Source organism: Pristis pectinata, chromosome 18, assembly GCF_009764475.1.
Source record: "Pristis pectinata isolate sPriPec2 chromosome 18, sPriPec2.1.pri, whole genome shotgun sequence".
NCBI lineage: Eukaryota > Metazoa > Chordata > Chondrichthyes > Rhinopristiformes > Pristidae > Pristis > Pristis pectinata.
This window is the reverse complement of record NC_067422.1, coordinates 28,283,223-28,302,810: the sequence shown is the minus strand read 5'-3', so window position 1 is coordinate 28,302,810 and position 19,588 is coordinate 28,283,223. Positions and strand designations below refer to the sequence as shown.

At 37.3% G+C, this 19,588-nt stretch overlaps 1 protein-coding gene across 1 annotated transcript in view; it reads left to right on the top strand.

The window, feature by feature from the left end:
• The window catches only part of LOC127579822 (forkhead box protein K2-like), a 63,229-nt gene extending 52,600 nt beyond the window's left edge, over nt 1–10,629 (top strand). Inside the window, exons 6-9 of the mRNA XM_052032782.1 lie at nt 277–452; nt 4,368–4,652; nt 5,742–5,951; nt 9,304–10,629. Coding sequence (XP_051888742.1) covers nt 277–452; nt 4,368–4,652; nt 5,742–5,951; nt 9,304–9,500 — 868 coding nt within the window. The 3' untranslated portion in view covers nt 9,501–10,629. The remainder of the gene's footprint in view (nt 1–276; nt 453–4,367; nt 4,653–5,741; nt 5,952–9,303) is intronic.
• Nucleotides 10,630–19,588: the final 8,959 nt, after the last annotated feature.

Below are 19,588 nucleotides of genomic sequence, written 5' to 3'. Positions count from 1 at the left end.
AGATGACATTCTAATATTGATGTTGGCTTTGATTGTACTGAAGAATAAAGTTTGCAGTGATTGGGTGGTCCATAATAACTTGATCTCTATAGTTCTATTTTCAACTCAAAATGTTTGCGGGTGAAAAATAATTAATTATGTACGTTGGTTTTTTCAAGGCCATGACTTTTAGCTACAAATGACAAATTATTGGTTTAAATTAAACTTCAAGTACACTATGTTGTCTTGGTATTTATTTAAGTGATTCTCTGTTTACTTTTCCCCCTTCTACCACAGAAGTGCACCAGCTTCTCCAAGCCACCCCGGTGTGTTTTCGTCCCACTCCAGTGGCGTGCAAACCCCAGAGAGCCTGTCCAGAGAAGGTTCTCCAGTCCCCACAGATCATGAATCTAGCACTGTGCAACCTAAATTAGCAGTAATACAAGAGGCAAGATATGCTCAAAGTGCACCAGGTGAATGTTCTACACATCCAAATTTATATATGTCAATGCCTGTTTAAGCCATTTGATAAGCCTGTGTTTTTAGGCTGTGGAAATGTTTAAATTATTAACTTTACCTATTTTTAAAGTGAAAGATTTTAATTGTGTTGGTTGTAGCACGTATAACTTGTTGAATTTTTGTTGAGCTAGATCTCCATGTCATCTGAACAGTGAAAGGACTGACATGAGCTACAATCTATAATGAGTTGGGGGAAAAAAACTCATTAATCTTGTGGTAAAATCTTAAATTCAGATGCTATAATTATAGAAGTAATGTTGGATGAAACTGAGGATTCTATTTGTTTTGATAATCTATTTGTAAACGAGGTTTTTGAGGCCTTGTTAAATCACGGTATCACATCCAAGTGCCACTTGTGTCCAAACACAAAATGTTAGCTCTATCCTTAAATCTAGTACTTGACAGTGAAAAGAGAATGAAACTTCTCCTTTAATACAAGCTGTCATTTCTTTCATTATGCCAAGTCTTCAATCATTGAATTACATTGAAACCTGCCTCCAGTATGAAAGGGTTGAATGCTTCTTCCTTCCCCCAAAACACATGTATGTATGAATTTCTAATCTATATTAAATTTCGTAGGGAAAAAATACCCTGTTTATCCCATTATATTTATCTTGTTAGAAATAATGAAAACGTATCATGAGTGGAGTTGCAGAAGTATGAATTCTTGCTGCAAAAATCAAAGCCAAAATATTGAAACTTGATGCCAGTTCCATTTTAAAAATTGATTTTGCATAGTTGCTAAATCAATGAGCAGGGAATCAAAGTTCCATCAACTGGGAGAACCGTTTAGAGAGGAAATGTTTAGTTTAAGAAAATGGGGGAGAAAGAAAACTGAGTCCTTGATTGTATAATCACTAGAATGCTTCTTTCAGAAAAGATCACATTTTCACAACTAGTGACAGAAATGTGGGCTCTTGCAATCACCTGAAAAATGGTAAAATGAAGAATGCAAAGATCCTTGATAGAGGAGGGAGGTTGACCTTCCTACCTGTGATATGGAAATCTACTCTAGTTGACAAATCATTATCCACTTCCCAATACCAGCTGGACTTGCAAAATTTGTGGGGGTCAGAACTTTAACAGTCAAATGGCCAGTTCTCAGGGAGTGCTGGTGGAAAATGAGCAGGAAATCCATATGCAAGAGTGTTGCATAATAGATCTTTTGGAACCTATGGATTAAACAGCCCCTCAGGTCATGATCTGGAATGGCTGTTGCTTGCCTTGATTCCAAGAGTGTAATTCAGGCAACTACATTTTGTGTTTACATGTGGAGACTTCCCTAGTGTAAAGTTCTTTTCATGGAAACATTATATTCTACAAAACTTGTGATTTGTGATCTGTAGCTGTACTTGGATAACTAGAGAGCATTTTGCATACTTAGCTCAGTTCCTGAAGATTTAAATTGCTGAATCTGGTTCCAAGGCAAATGTCAAGTGGTTAATGATCTCATTGATTGTTCAGTGGTTCTTTTTGTCCCAGCAAAACCTTGTTCTTGGGTTGCTCTGAATATCACTGGTTTTTCACTTGAGCTTGATTTATGTAGCACCACTATCACTGATCAGTTCTGGACACTTGGTGCTGCTTTTGGTCTGCTTGGTGATCTCAGCAGAGGTGTTTCTTTATCAGTAAACTAGAAATCTGTATAGTCCTCCAACTTACAGAATTCAAGAACTATAGATTTACATGAGTAATTCATTAATAAAACAAATCTTAAGGGGATGCTGCACTCCATTTGCTGTTGTGTATTTTTGCTGGTGGATTTGGCCATGAGCCCATTCTCATGGATGTGTTGAGTGTGTAATTACTGCTTTTTCAGGTCAGCATTTTGGCCAGTTAAGGCGTTTGTGTAAGACAGAGGAACTGAATAAAGACAGCATGCAAAGGGGCAGATGTTTGGTGATAAGAATTAAGGCATTTAGAATATTTGTGCATGTCCATAATTAATTTGGAACTACATTACCTGAATATTGATGGCTGTTACATTATTTGGTAAGTAATATTTGAAAGTGGTCACATTTTCAATAACGTGGTGAACCCTAGAATTATGTAATGACACTCTGTGTCATTTAATCAAAACTCCAAATGTATAGAGCTTTTCAAAAAGGATGCAAAAGTATTTCACATTTCATATTTAATGAAAAATACACCTCCTCTCTTGGTACAGAGTGGAAAGCATACAAGGCCTTTGTTAGAGGAAGGATAATATATTAATCACCCACGCAGAAAAAGGTGAGCAAGGCTAAGTTAGATCAGTTAGAAAATACTTGAATGAAGCTGAAACTGAAATTTGCCAAAGAATTACGATCTGCAGGTTATGGAAATAGTACCAACTAAATACATAACTGCTACAAAAGTGAATTTTGTCCTTCACCAAACGTGATCCAGATCAATGGTTTTCAAACTTTTGTATGCGAGGCAAAATCCTAGAGATGCTGAGTTTTGATGAGCCCCTCCTTTGGCTTATAAACATGTTCACTGGGCTAGGCTGCCCAGTTAAAACATCCTCTTGCGGAAAGTGTTTGTAATGTGATGATAATTCCACATTTGCAAACAAAATGTATATGCAAAATTCTGAAGATTCCTTGATAATGATAGATGATATTTGAAATCCCTACGGGATCCTACCATGGACCCCAGTTTGAAAACCTATGATCTAGAGGGGAGAGGAGGGAAAGTGAATTCAAGATGCTACTAAATCAAAAGTGCATATGGAGGAAAAGGGGAGACAAATGCCTCCAGATCCTGTAATTGACTCTTCCTTTTCTCTTGCTGATGGTTGTTCTGTGGCTTTTAAGGAGTCCTTCCTCGCGAACCTTTTAAACCCTTGGCTTTGCTGTCATAAATGAGATGCTATAGAGGACGAGGCAAAGGACTTTCCTGTCTTCAATATTTTTGAAAATAGCACTGTAATCTTAAATATTTATGTTAATATAAGTGCATTATCACAAGAATATCTTGTTGATAAGCAAGCTGGTCAGTACTGCATAAAGCATTAGTTTTCCACTATTACTTGGATATCATCCAGATTACGTGTTTCAAACTTTGCAGTTTGTCAAATATAGATTCACTAGGAGAGATCTTGTTGGCTCCAGATTTGATGTCTTTTAAAATAAATGCAGTACTCAAATTCATCTTTGATATTGGCAAGATCATCTTTTTAAAAAATACATTTAAAACCCATGAAAGGTTAATCAAGCTGTAAGGGGAAAGATTGTATTTTGTGTGTCTAATTTTGTATATTATTTTGCTTTATCAATGCTTTCAGTTCTGATAAATGTTAGGACTTAGTGGCAATGAGTTTAATGAAACTTGTTTGTTGATGGATAGAATTGGGATAAATGAAGACTGATTTACTTTTGTCTTTTCAATGCAGAACCATAACCTCTAGTCTCAGTGTATCATTGAGATATTTGGTAATTTTTCAGTATGTTTTGAGACATGTAATGAGACGTGCCTCTGCATAACCAGGTTATACCAGAATTGTACTATGGGACTGAGTAAGATTGTCAAACTATGATGTGCTTTAAAGGTAATAATGTATCAATTTGCACTGGATAAAATACTCCAGCTTTAATCAAGATGTTGTATAGTCAGTAAGAGGTGTGTTTAAACTAATCTGAGGGCCATTTCAAAAGTTTTTTTTAAAAGCAATGTTTTTCTAGTGCACAGTTATGTGGTATTTTAGCCAAATTTACTTCTGTTTTGAGGAAGATGGTGCTACTTGGAAAGATTTTAAAAAGATGTAATTTGTGGAAGACTGAATTCTTGAAATGTGGGCATTGGTTGCCATTTTTATACATTGTTACATAATTTGAAATAAAGATGTGTGCACAATAGGATTAATTGTGTTCCCTTCTAATTTGCAGGATCACCTTTGTCAGCTCAGCCAGTTTTAATCACCGTGCAACGGCAAATTTCACAGTCTATGAAACCAGTTACGTATACAGTAGCCACCCCTGTTACTTCAACATCCCAGCAGCCTATGTTGCAAACAGTTCATGTGGTTCATCAAATACCAGCTGTGTCTGTTACTATGGCTAGTCTACCAGCAAACAGCTACACTGTAGCAAACCAGTCAATTGTGACACAGGCAATGGTTAGCCAAGCCAAAATGGAACGCCCAGAAAATGGAGAACAAAAAGAAGTGAAAGGTAATGTCAGTTGGGATGTTCTTAACCAAATTATACCTGTTAGGACAGGATGTACATCATATTTACTGCTGATCATCTGACTTAATGACTTGATAAAACTTGCATAAGAATGTGTTGTGAAAAATTAGAACAGGAAATGAGGATGTGGTGAAATGATTGTTAGTATAGAATGCAAGAAGGAAGGTTATGTAACACAAAAGGCTGCACAAAATTCAATTTGGTATAAGATCTCGCAGCGCATAACCTTAATTGAGCTGTCCAAAAAACGTTCTGAAATCTTCCACCACCTTCTCCAGTATTTGTTATCGTAATGGTGAAATGTGCCTTCCCCCTCTGGAATCACAGCTGTTAGATTAGATAAAGCACTATTTTCATACTTAATAGCTTTTCGGGGTAGAGGAGAACATAGGCCAAAATAGATCAAGGAATACAGCTGTAGTTATTAATACTAAATTTAAAATGATCATTTTATGATTGCAGATGCCATGGTGCAATTTTCAATATGCACTGCAGTCCACATATCTGAGCTGTTAAATTAAGATTCATCCAAGTTTGCTCCAATGAGTAGATTTCAAAGAGCCCACTTGACATAGCATTTGACAGATGAGATTGTTGCACCAGGCAGCACTTCCTGAAGTTGTTTGGTGGTGTCATAGTTCGTTCTCAGTTGCAAGATCATTTGTAAAAAGAATTGTTAAAGAACCTTAATCTCTTAGTGTTGAGGAATTAACTCCTTAAAATTTTAAATTAAGGTTATAACTTTTTTTAATCCTTTTTTAATGAAGAGAAACGTGTCACCCAAACATAATTTTAGAAGATTCCATTATTCAGCCCAAACATGGGCATCTGACAGCTCCTGTTTACCTAGAACATTATAAGTCAAGGTTAGCATGGTTTTAACAACATAAGGTGGTCATAAACCTACCCTACCCTGTTGACATCCAGCAGGAATGTCTGTAAACCATATAATTTTTTTTGGTAGTTTTAATGCAAAAACAAAAACTGTTTGATCTGAATATATCTTAAGTTGAAAATTGGAGATTGTCACCTCAAACTTCATTTATTCACACTTTTACTTCTGTTTCACAGTCAAAGTGGAGTCTGTTCCAGCAATTGCACCAGCCTCAATAGGCACTGCCAGTCGCTTCATTCAGACTTCGCAAGGTACACCCATACAGACAGTTACTATACTACAACAGGCTCCTTTGGGCCAGCACCAGTTACCCCTTAAACCAATTGCACAGAATGGAACGCATGTAGTACCCATTTCTTCAGTAACACATGGACAAGTTAATACTGGTAAAACTATATTTTTGTTTTCTCTTTGTAAGGTTACTTAAATGAGGACAAATGTTTCTATATTTGATTTAATTGTGAATGTAAATTCTTGCATTTGAATTTTTATGGTTTGCCATCTTTACTGGCACACCTACCCCAACCCAACACTTCCCCACCCCCACTCACTCAATACAAGTATTCCTTAATTCTGAATTAGGAAGGGAAATTTGTATCTCAGTCCTGAATAGATTGTTGACTTCCATCTATGTTTCATTAGATTTATTTAAACAAATTTGAAATGTCAGATCCCTTATTTCAACTAATTTCATTGAAGCAACCCTCAATTTCCTTCCTCCTGTCCTTGAGGAATGTTAGATTTTGGTTCAAGCTCTCCTGTGGTATTTCAGCACATGGCTTGAGTGAGCTTTGTTTGTGTAAGCAACAGCCAAAACTGTTGTATGTGAGCAAATTGATTTACATCAGTGAATCCTTGAGCTGCATCCTGTTCTATCTATCTTCTAATGTGTACATGCAGCAGGGGTTAGTTGGTGGGGAATCTTAGCTGACTTCAACTCCTATCAAAGATACTGAAACTAAGTATACTGCATCAATTCATCAGCTGCTATTGAATCCCGACATGAGGGAGTGGATTGTGCAGGTAGAATGAGAAACCATCAATGTATTCTAAAAGTTCTTGGGTTACTGCCTAGAGATTTATTCATCCACGTGGTTTCAGTCTGAAAGCTGGAATATGGGTTTAATCTGGGCAGCTTTTTTTTCTGGCTGACATGAACATGATGAAATGTAATGAACTTGCCATTTAATTTGTTTCTGGTGATATTTGTTGAAAAGATAAATATTGACCAGGGCATCAGGATAATTCCCTTGCCACTTTAAATCTTGCCATGGGACCTTTAATATACACCTTGGGGGACAGATGTAGTTATTACTGACCCAAGGTTGAAAACTGTTTTGAAAATATTTCCCGGAGGAGTTGAATATGAAGTTAAAGAGCTTCATTAAATATTAACTACATCCAGTGACTATTGCTGATACCACATTTTTACCTTCAACCTTTTGTGAACTTCATCCACTGAATATTGGTCAAACATTTACATAATGCCTACAGTACACGCTATGCAACTTTGGATAATGAAAATGATCTGTGGTTTTTTTAATTAGGTGAGCAGTATGGCAGATGCAACCTATATACGACATGAATTTTTAATGATTATGTGGAATTCTCTTGATGCACACAAAATGTTAATTGACATAAGAAGCAAAGTAGTCTTTTGAATGGCTTTATTGGCTAAAAGATCATCAAAGACCATTTGACCTTGATGACTGAAGAGAATAGTTTTAATCATTTCTTAGATCAGTTATTAACTCTAGCGATAAATATTTTGTTGTATAAATGGATAAAATACCATTGTGTATGTTTTAACAAACTATTCGTGGAGGAACAAGGCTGTATTTTTTTTTAATACAATGGCCCAATACTGCATTCAAAAGTGAACTTAATTGGTGGTTTACAAAGATTAGTTGCATTGTCAAGATCTCCCAGAGGCAACTTGTGCATCCACTCATGGTGGCAAAATCTGACAATAATGACTCTTGAGGATTGAGACGGATGAATCAAACTGCTACAAGAGAACAATGGGTTACACTTTCTGGTCAGCAGCAAGTCACCCATGATCTCTGCTCATCTGCACTCTTCTGCATTTTTCTGTTTTCTCATTGAGAACTTCCTGGATGAAGCTGCCCATCAAATTGAGTTCATTTAAATCTGTATGTATAGGCCAAATTGTGTAAAGTTGTTATAAAGGGCATTAGTATCCCAATTGGATTCTTACAATTGTCCCAATTCTTCCTCCTCCACCAGTTCTAAATTCTGATAACTGCTGTAATGCAATTAATTGTTCCATTTGTTGACAATTCACATTTGTATATCTTCGCTTAAGCTGTCTTGTACTTGGGCTGCCATCTTATGTTGCCAAATTGGAATATAAGGGTTTAATTTTTCTGATTGAAACTTGGTATAATAACTGTTTGCAGAGAAAGACGAGCATGTTCCATTATGTTAACGTGAAAAGGTTTTGTGAAGCTTGTGCCTGAAGGTCCAGTGGCTTGCAATGTTTAGTTCTTCCCTGTTACAACAGGAGATTTCCCAAGATCAAAAGTTTTGATGAAATTGATAACTGAATGCTGTAGCCTTAAACCCAAAGTTTTATTGTAAAAATCTGCAATTTTGATTTGGCTAGAGAATATTTCTTCTGAAATTGGTAAATTGTAGTAAGTCTTTGTGTTTGAATCATAGTGGGAAATCTTTTAAAAGAGCACTGATATCATCAATTTAAGCGAATCTTCCAATGAAAATCATTTTCATTGTTTATTATCAAAATTGCATACCAGGCCTAAAAGTTGGGGGAGGCGAAATGTGATTGGTCATCAAGTGAAGTCAGGGTGAGGAGGGGGAGAGAGTTGATTATCTTTGTACTGGGTACAGCTTCATTCGTTTGGGAAGGATCAACTTTGTTCAGCTTTTAAATCTGGTACATGGCTGTCATTTGAGAATTGTAGCTTCTAGTTAATTTAGGTCGTGTCTTCTAGTTAAAGAATTGATATGCTGAATCATGCCTTCTATATAGAATAGAGGTGAAAGTGACTGAGGTCACTTTGATCTTGGTTAAATAAATGTTTCAACAGGAAATTCATGTAAGAGACTTGAGAGGTGCCTTCCAGAGTGCCTCTGTTATAATCTACACTGATTTGGCTGCTTGCACATATGTTGTGATTTGTATTTGTCTAGACCAGTTGTATAGGAAACAGAAGTATCATTTTGATATGACTGTTTCCTTTATTATTTGATAAGTTAAAGACATGGGCATTGAGCTTAAATCTTGATTTAAGAATTTGTTGGTTACATAATTGATCTCCTTGGAGCTTTGCTGCTTGAGCAAAATAGGTGAAAGCATTCTGGGATGTCAGGATAGCTACTGTTTCTGTAAATCACCAGCTCAAGAATATTCTGCATTGAAACCTTATAACTGTACACGTTGGGCCAGTCAAAGTCTGAAAGAAATAATAGATCAATCCACAGTGGTCTTCATTAAAACGAGATCTATTTTGAATTGATCATTTTCAAAATTCTCTTTTAATATATTTTTTCCATTGCTGCTTAATATTAAATATATTTGTTATTCCTAATGTTTAAAGTTCATCAAATTGATGTATAACTTTGCAATAGTAGTTTTGAAAGAAACATTTTAAATTGTGGGAATATACAAGTTTAACATTAATAGAACTATTAAGAAGTACTTTATAAGCCTATATAATGAGTCAACCCTGTAAATATTTATACTGTTTCTTCCAGCTGCTGCAAGCCCATTGCACATGTTGGCAACTCATGCCTCTGCCTCAGCATCCCTTCCTACAAAGCGCCAAAATGGAGACCAAGGAGAACAGCCAGAGATTAAACGTATCAAAACAGAAGATGGGGAAAGTATACTTGTTGCTGTCAAAGTGGAAGCCCCAACCGTGGCTGCAAATGTACAGAATAGCCAGAACTGAAGATTAGGGGATGAGAACGCAGCTAACTTTTTATCAATTGCAAGGTGCCAAAAGGATAAGCCTAACTCAATATCTAGAACTCCAGCATGTGTTGACTCGTTGGGGGTTATGGGGCCCTGTATGAGCGACTGTGAACTGCAGCACTGAGAAATGGGAAGCCTTAAAACACAATAAGTTAAAGAAACTGAACAAATTTAAAACATGACACCCCTCATGAGAGGCTGTTCCTCCTGCTCAACTACCTCAGTGCTCACTGGGAAAGGGAGAGATGGAGAGGGCCTCAGCTAGCCACACACATCTGACGTTCTCCATCTGATACTTAACGGACTTGAGCACACCAGTGTGACGGCAGCATGGCGAGTGCTTTAAAGTACACCAATAACACAAGATTGTATGTTACATAAAGGGAACAAAGGTGTGGACCCATTTCCTACATCTGGCAGCTAGCCTTTAATGACCTACCTAATGCAGTTGTTAGTAAATATGCAGTATTTTGTTCATATGTGGAATTAGGATATTTTTGGGTGTTTTTCATTCTGTAGATGAAAATGGGGTCACTATCATTTCAGATCACTCCATTTTATATTTCAGAAACTTTGGAACTGCAACTGTTTTCGTATGTAAATTTAATTTTATGTTCAGTGAAATTGAATGTAGTTATGTTTTTTTAAATAACCAATGGAGTGGTTAAAAGTTTACTTCAGTTTTGTTTGAATCCAGATAAAGCTAATTTACACCTGCAAATTTTCATATTTTAACAGATTCCTGATGAATTTAATCAATTTTTATTAATATTTAGTGAGCAAATGCTTCGGGTTTGCATGTGTTGGGCAAGAAGACAATGTAACTGAGCCGTTACCAGACCTAAATGAACAGCTGTTAATTTGACCAGTGCTGCACTTAACTACTGCTTATTTGCTTTATTCGCTTATTTGTTACTTTGTGTTGACGTTGACTATTCCTGGCTTGGTTTTGCAGGCTATATTTCAAACTAAAAGAAGAAAAAACACATTGCTGCAAATTGTTTATTTAAGAGATGGGGAGAAAACTTGCATATCTGTTCTGGGCTATTGGAACCTAGTAACTGTTACTAAAAGTCAAACTGAAGAATAAAAACATTTAAATATGATGTCCATGTACTGAGGATTACACAAACTGAAAGTGGTAATGTGAACAAAATAAATTTGTCACCGCACGCACGCACACACTTTCATCCACAGGTTGGCTGAGCTGCACATGCCAGGAATGTAATTCCCCTGGTGTTCTGAATTAGGTGTCCCCAGCTATAACAAGTTTCAAAGTCTCTTGGTCCAAATCACTGTCTTGTAAAATCTAGGAATGAGATGAGGCTCATCTTTGATGCCTCAAAGTTAAATAACCAGTCAAAACTCATGGCCAATTGGGTAAACAAAAAATATTTTTTGTGACTCAATATAAAGTAGTGTAATTTTGTATTCAATATCATCATTATGATTTAAGGAAACTAACAGAATAGAAGCCAGAATTGAAATGTAATCAAACTTAATGAAGCAGAATATCACTGGTAGGATCATTAAAGGTTACACCTTTAATTCTCAATTATTTTACTCATTAGTTCAGGTCAAGTGCCTGAAATATTTAGTGGTAAAAATGGAATGGAAGAAAATCAGTCAAGCCAAACTACTCTCCCTGCTGCCCATTTGTCCTAAGGGAAACAAAGTTGAGTCATTTGGCTCCCCCTGGCTGTTATGGATAGAAAAGACCCATGAACTCAACCAAATCACACGTGACAGATGTACTATAATGACATAAAAGGATTGTTCAAGAGCAGAAACTTAATACATTTTTTCACTAGTTTGATAAACTTTATAAATTCAGGCTAGTTGTGTCACAATGTGTGTGGTTTTAAATATAACGTTAAATAGCTGAATCTGGAAAGACTGGTACATAACTTCAGCAGCCTTTGTCCTGTTTTCGCCAAAATAAGTTGTTTTGCCGGGACCTGAAGCAATCCAGCAAATCTAAGATCAGCAGGAGGGTTTGAAGCCATTATTTCAGGTGTTGCACCACTAATGCCTTCTCTTTTCCCCTTCCAGTAAATTCATGACATTAACAGATTGGTGATTTTTTTTTAATCCAGAATTACTTGGAAGCCACTGAAGTATTGGCTGCATTGCCATTAATCTGCAGATGAGCATTATTCATTCATTCATTTTAACCAAGACAAAAAAGTATCTTCTCTTGCTGAGTGACCTTGTAACTTACCATATCTTTTGTGACAAAATGAAAAGGTCTTGTTTCCATTACAGCTGAGCTTTACAAGTTGCACAGCATTAAGAAGCAAGGAAATTGCAATATTAAGTGATTAGTCTGTTTTAGAATGTTCCAGTGGATAGGTGAGAATTAATTTCAGTTCAATCTTCTGTATATTGGAAAGCATAAGACATTTTGTTGCTGCTGTGCAAATGTATTCTGTGTTACATGAGGGCTGAAAGAGGGATTTTATAAAATTTATTTCATAAAATTAAAAAAAAATTGTGTGGCAGGACTTATCTGCTATCGTAGATTAAAATTTCACTAATAAGAACAAAGATTTGATTGGAAGGTACAAATGAAATCCAACAATATTTCAAATTCTAACTTTTTATGCGAAGCAAAGGAAAAACTTGTGTAATGGTGTTCTCTGCTGCTATAACGTAATGGCAAGTTTGTTTCTCTTTTTACTGCAGTGCACGGAATCAATGTAATCATCAGTCCCATTACTTGAACGTCTTTAAAACTAAAACGAAGTTGGTCTTTGTAGGAATGTGGATGTGAAAATTGGATATTCAAATTAACACCTATATTTCCTGACTTCCATCTGCAGCTCTTAGAAACAATGTGTTTCATCTTCCCTTTTTTACTTTGTCACCTCCTCCATGAAGCACACCTATCATTCCACACCTTATCAAGCCAAATCTATGGTGATCCACACACAGATGTAAGAGTATGCAAGCCAATTCCAGACTTGTGCAGTACCACTCACTTCAGTCTTCAAGGGATGAGTTAATAGATTTTTCCTCCTTGTGCTTAGGTGTCTAAATCTGTTTACTGCCTTCCTTAACACTGTCAAAATCCTGAATGCAGTGTGTGATTCTTTTTAAATGTTGTAGGCTAGATAAACCCACAGTTTGTACTTGGAGCCAGTAAAACATGTCTTTATCCTTCCAGCACAAGTTTATTCTAAGATTTGTAGCAGTTTAATGTCTTAAGTACTTTTGTGTGTGTATTTAACAGGGATCCATACTTATTTGGTTAAAAATGTATATTCATGCAATCCAAGCTGTAGAGAATGCTTAAGTATTTTACTGTGTCTTAAAAACAGTTGCTCTGCAGGATCTTTTGAATGTGCACAGAAATGTTGACCATCCAAGCAGTGTGCTGATTGATAGGTAGCTTGATGTTTATGGAGATGTTATTGAGTACAGGGGAGTGTGGGCTTGGTATGTGGCTCTTGAGATTTTTGCACATTTACCTTGACTTGCCCCGCATTGAGATTTTGTTGCCATTTCTAAAATGTTGTAGATTTGTTACACTTGACAAAGGGAGAAGTAAGGAATGAATAGTCTTGAATTGTTCTTACCACAGCTAAGAGGCTGCACGTTGTCTACTTCCAAGTATGTAGGAATATGTTAAGAGGTGAAATGAAGGCAATATTTATGCCTGTGAAAGTACAGTAGAACATTGAGGCTGAATGATGAAATGGGATCAAGGCTCTTCACTTGTTCTGGATCTGAATCTGGCTCAGACTATGTAAAGTTTAAGCATAATTAGTGAAAAGGAATTGTGATCTTCCTGTAAATGTAAACCCCAGAAGACAAGTCAGAAGTTGCCACAAAATACAAAGAATTTTTTAAAGTTGAAATAAAGAAATGGTTTTGGTATTTGATGTTGAAGACCTTTTTTTGCAATGGAGATAGTGTAGAAGTTCCACTTCATTCATAACTTGGTTCATTCCTGACTTTTGTTCTTGACACTTGAATCCTAATATCAACGAGCACCCTGAAGTATTTACTCCTTGATGTACAGATCCTGGAGTATATAATCACTGAATATGGGGGTGATATTTTATGAAATAGCTGCTCATTTATCTCTGTAACTGAATGTTTTATTAGTACTGGAAATTATTTTCTGAAGGACTTTAGTGTCAGATGGAATAATCAGCACTGTAAAATATACTGTGGAATTAAACTCTGGAGATTTTTCCACGGCTTATCCTCACCTTTCAGACTGTAGGCTCTAAGTTGGTGCAAGTGGAGCTACAATTGGATATTCACATGAAGCTGTCATAGAAGTGAGAGGGTTCTTCTGGTTTGTAGAGAAGTCATCGTTGAGAACAAGAAGTTAATCCCTAAAGACCCTCGAGCCATGGTAATTCTCAGAAGAGACACCAGGTGAAATCCTGAAGACTCTTAGATATGAAAATAGTCTTCAAATGCTGCTTTTATGACATTAAAGTTGTGACAATATAACTGAATACTCTTCCTCTTTCAACTGTTCTACACAACAAGCTTTAACATTCCTCTCCCAAAGAAGGGCCAAATCTGATCTGGCTACTTGCTCTTGTAATAGTTGCAAGAGATTTCACTTCAATGATTTGTTTTTGGCAAGCTACATTTTTCTCAATAGTGAATAAAAGGTGTTTTTGCATGATGAAAATGTATGTAAAAGATGTCAAATTGTGCAATTTCCCATTGTCTAGCAGTGGGTCAAAACAGACATTACCACTAAAAGATGAATGTATTTTGTTTCTTTTGGAGAGAGAACAGTGTTTTTGACTTGAACTATATCGTCTACAGCAGTGTACCTATTTTGACTTGTCAACTTATTGAATGCATAAAACAGATAAAAATTTCCATATGATAATGGGTCTCCGTTTTACATGAACAGCATTAGCAACAGAACTTGATCTTTGAGGCGGGGGTAGGGTGAGCTGATCGTCTTAACTTTAGAGGTTGCAGTTACTTCCCAATGACCAAATCTTTTGGGTGTCCGGATTAATTTACATTGGTAGCCTACCAGTTAATAATGTATTTCATGTAGCTTTTAAACTTGATGCATTTGGAATGTACTGATTAATGACTAATAGACTAATTTAAGACTCTTAGACGAAGTTAAGCCTTTCAAATCAACTTTCTGATATACAAGAAATTTGATCCCAACCCCTCCTGCAAAATGGAAATTGCTGATCTGAGTATTTTTGTAGATCGGACACAGTTAACTGACGAACCTATGGGGGCAAATAAGTTGTGTATTCTGTTTCTGTTGTAGTAACTAACCTTCATGAGCATGTTTTTCAGGTGCTCACTGTTTACATCAGTTTGCAAAGAATTGTACACTAGTTGTCATTTTTCCTTTTTTTTCATGGAGAAGTTTGAGTAATCGAATAATGGGCAAAGCCATTTAATAAGTTTTTAATCTTAGTTTAAATTTTTATATTAGATTTACCTGGAGAGGGAGGTTGTCTCTAGGTATTGTTTCTATAATCAAAGTTGCTTCAATTTATGTACTTAATAATTCCTTGGAATTGTATAATCAGTCAGTTGTTCACTCATTGATTTAATCATCATCATACTTGCCAGTTTGGGTGTAAATATTTTTGGGATAGTCTGATGAGGTGACCAACCTATAGAGAAAACTGTTCCTTGTGTTTCCATCTGATTATTGATGTGAATATTGACCTGGTTTGTACAAAAATTAGTGTTCTGACAGCTATGATAACTGTTCTATCTGCCTTAACCCCAGAAGCCTCAAAGCAGTGTTAAGAATGTGAGTACAGAATGGATGTTCTCAAGTAAACTCCCTCACACAGATGGAATAATCACAGGAGGTTTCCAGTGATGCTATCTCATGGTGAGTAAAGGAAACAGAAAATGAACATCAAAAATTACTGCTGTCCAGCAAACCTTAAGAGCAGTTTTTTCCTCCCCTCTAGCCCCATTTCCAGACTTTGGAGTGAGGAATAGGAGACTAAAGCAAAATTAATGGCTTGTGTCCAGATTTAAGAAATCGCCCGGAGGTGCTACTCCACATAAAGCTTTCTTCTGAATTGAGATTGTAGGTCATTTTCTGCATCTTATTTTTCTAGGGGATCTGCCCAACACCAACAAGGGCATCATTTCAATGAGCTGGTAGTTGAAATTGCCATCATGTATTTAGATAATCCCTGTGATAGGACTTTGGCCCAGCAATAATGAAAGAATGGCAGAATAGGTTCCTGTCAAGTTAATGTGTGGCTTTGAGTGCTTTTGAGATGCTGGGCCAAAGTCCCATCACTTTGCTCATTTCTTCCAGAAAATGAGTTAATGAGATGCAGTCAATAAACATTGGTCATGGCAAGCTGCCCAAGTGTTATTGCAGTGTGCACCTCTGGAGAAAGTGGAGAGTATTTCACCACTCTCCTGAATGGTACTTTGTAGATTGTGAAGAGTTGGAGGGTGAGTTGTGCAGAATGCTAAATTTCTAACCTGTTTTTACATGATTGGCCCAGTTCAGTTTCAGGTCACCTTTGACCTGGAAGATATTGATGGGGAATTCCGTTAATGATCTTGCTACATGTGATTCATCATTTGAGAAGTTGCAAATGGAATTGATTGGTTTCCAGCCATCTGCAAACATCCCCAGGAAGGTTGTTGATGAAGCAGGTGAAGCTGACTTGGGAGTTTCTGCAGTGATGCCTTTTAGAGTTGATCAATCTCAGACATTGTTATGTTTGATATGATTCCAGCCAGTGGAATGCTTTCTCCTTGTTTCTCATTGACTAGTTTTCTAGGATACCTTTGATCTCATACGATGATGTCAAAGACAATCACTTTTATTTCAGCTCAGGAATTTTCACTTGTTCATGTTTTGGACCAAGCCAGTGATAAGATCTGGAACTGAGTGGCCCTCGTAGAATCCAAACAGCAAGTTCTTAATGAATTAAGTACCCCTTGAAAATGCCTAACGATACTTCCTTCACTTGCTGAAGATTGAGAGGTGACTGTCTGGATTGTATTTATCCTGCTTTTGCACTTTGGGTGTTGTATAAGATCAACCAGTGCTGTATAAAATCAACTTTGCTAGAAGCACAATTATACTTGGAACCAAAATCTTAAGTAATTCAGTCAGGATGTTGTTGGAACCCATAATCTTGCCACATCAGGTGCTGAAAGACATTTTTTTAATATCACATGGGGTGAATCAAACCAATTGTAAACAAGCTCCTGTGACCAGGAATGGTTATTCATTCTGCATTGCCATCTGGAGATGTTTGAAAATGTTTCAGCCTTTCACTCACACTGGACATTGTAGTAATTGATGAAGGGGATGAGCGTTGATGTAGTTTAGTGGATCACTTAACTTGGCATTTTTCTTTAAATGTTTAGCTTGTTTTATTAACATCGTATTTGTGTGAAGATAGGTCTGCATTAATCACATTTATGTGCATTATTTAATTGTGGAATCAAATGTAAATTATTTGAATTTTAAATTCCTTAGCTGCCTTTTACAAGTTGAATTTAGGATCTCACTGTCCAATTTAGATGAAGAGTAAAACCAACTAACGTGTGAATGTGATACCAAGGTGATCTGCATATGACATTTTTATCTTTTAAACATGCCAAGTATTCCAGGTAATTGTCCATTCTATTTTTATTAGTATTTTGTTTTAAGTGTTGCAAAGAATCAATGTTTTTTCACACTTTTCAGAAATGTGTTTTCTTATCACAAGACAAGGGAGCAGAAGCAGGCCATTCGGCCCATCGAGTCTGCTCCAAGGAAAGGGAAATAGAAATGAGGAATGGGGGAAGAAGAAGAAAAAAAAAACTATCCTAATCCCAATTACCGGCCTTATCCCCATATCCCTTGATATCCTGACTATTTAGATAGCTATCTATCTCCTCCTTGAACGCCCCCACTGATCTGGCCTCCACTGCTGTACGTGGCAAGGAGTTCCACAAATTCACCACCCTCTGGCTAAAGAAATTTTTCCTCATCTCTGTTTTGAAACTGTACCCTCTAATTCTAAGATTGTGCCCTCTGGTCCTGGACTCACCCACCAAGGGAAACAGCCTAGCCACATTTACTCTGTCCTTCCCTATCAATATTTTAAATGTCACTATGAGGTCCCCTCTCATTCTTCTGTACTCCAGCGAGTACAGTCCAAGAGCCGACAAACGCTCCTCATACGTAAGCCCTTTCATTCCTGGAATCATCCTCGTAAATCTCCTCTGAACCCTCTCCAACGTCAACACATCCTTCCTAAGATGTGGGGCCCAAAACGGCGCACAATATTCCAAATGAGGCCTCACTAGTGCCCCGTAGAGCCTCATCAACACTTCCTTACTTTTATACACTATACCTCTCGAAATGAATGCCAACATAGCATTCGCTTTCTTTACCACCGATCCGACCTGGTGGTTAACCTTTAAGGTATCCTGCACGAGTACCCCCAAGTCCCTTTGTACTTCCGTGCTTTGGATTTTCTCTCCTCCTAGATAATAATCTGCCCGCTTATTTCTGCTTCCAAAGTGTACAACTGCACATTTCCCTACATTGAATCTCATCTGCCATTTCCTTGCCCGTTCTCCTAAACTGTCTAGGTCCCTCTGCAACCTTCCTATCTCTTCAATACTCCCTACTCCTCCCCCTATCTTGGTGTCATCCGCAAACTTAGCCACGAAACCATTTATTCCATCATCCAAATCGTTAATGTACAAGGTAAAAAGGAGCGGTCCCAACACCGACCCCTGCGGCACACCACTAGTAACCGGTAACCAACCAGAACGAGATCCTTTTATTTCCACTCTTTGCTTCCTGTCAACCAGCCAATGCTCCACCCATTCTGTTATCCTACCTGTAATTCCATGACCTCTTATTAATCAGTCTCTTGTGAGGCACCTTATCAAAGGCCTTTTGAAAGTCTAAATACACAACATCTACTGCCTCTCCCTTATCCACCTTACCTGTGATTTCTTCAAAAAACTCCAATAGGTTGGTCAGGCAGGATCTTCCCTTCACAAAACCACGTTGGCTAGGACCTATCCTGCCCTGCGCCTCTAGGTATTCCGTAACCCCGTCTTTGAGGATAGATTCCAATAACTTTCCCACCACTGACGTTAGACTAATAGGTCTGTAATTTCCTTTATGCTGCCTCCCTCCTTTCTTATACAACGGAACTACATTTGCGACCCTCCAGTCCTCCGGAACCACGCCGGAATCTATCAATTTCTGGAAAATTATCGCCAATGCCTCTGCTATCTCTAAAGCCACCTCCTTCAGAACCCGGGGATGCACCTCATCCGGTCTGGGAGACTTATCAGTCTTTAGTCCATTTAGTTTTCCTCGCACCTTCTCCCTAGTAATCTTAACTGAACTCAATTCCATTTCGTGAGACTCCTGACTAACCGGCACATTGCTGATGTCCTCCACGGTGAAGACCGATGCAAAATATTCATTCAATTCCTCTGCCATCTCTCTATCGTCCATTATAATAGCTCCTACACTGTTATCAATTGGTCCTATATCAACCCGTGTCTCTCTTTTACACCTTATGTATTTAAAAAAACTCTTAGTATCCTTTCGAATGTTATCTGCCAACTTCCTTTCATAATTCATCTTTTCTTTCCTAATGACCTTCTTAGTTTCTCTCTGCAGGTTTTTAAAAGCTTCCCAGTCTTCTGTTTTCCCACTAATTTTTGCTTCTTTGTACGCCGCTCCTTTTGCTTTTGTTTTAGCCTTCACCTCTCGTTATCCACATTTGTGCCTTTTTTCTATTAAAAACCTTTTTTCTTGGAATATATCCATCCTGCAATTTCCTTATTTCCTGTAGAAATTCCTTCCATTTCTCCTCTGCCGTCCCTCCAGCCAGCTTACTCTTCCAATCAATTAGGGCCAACTCCTCTCTCATACCATTGTAATTTCTTTTGTTCCACTGAAATATCGATACACCAGTTATCAGTTTCTCCTTCTCAAACTTGAAACTGAACTCAATCATATTGTGATCACTGGTTCCCAGTGGTTCCTTTACCTTTAGTTCCTTAATCACCTCCGGTTCATTACACAGCACCCAATCCAAAACAGCCGATCCC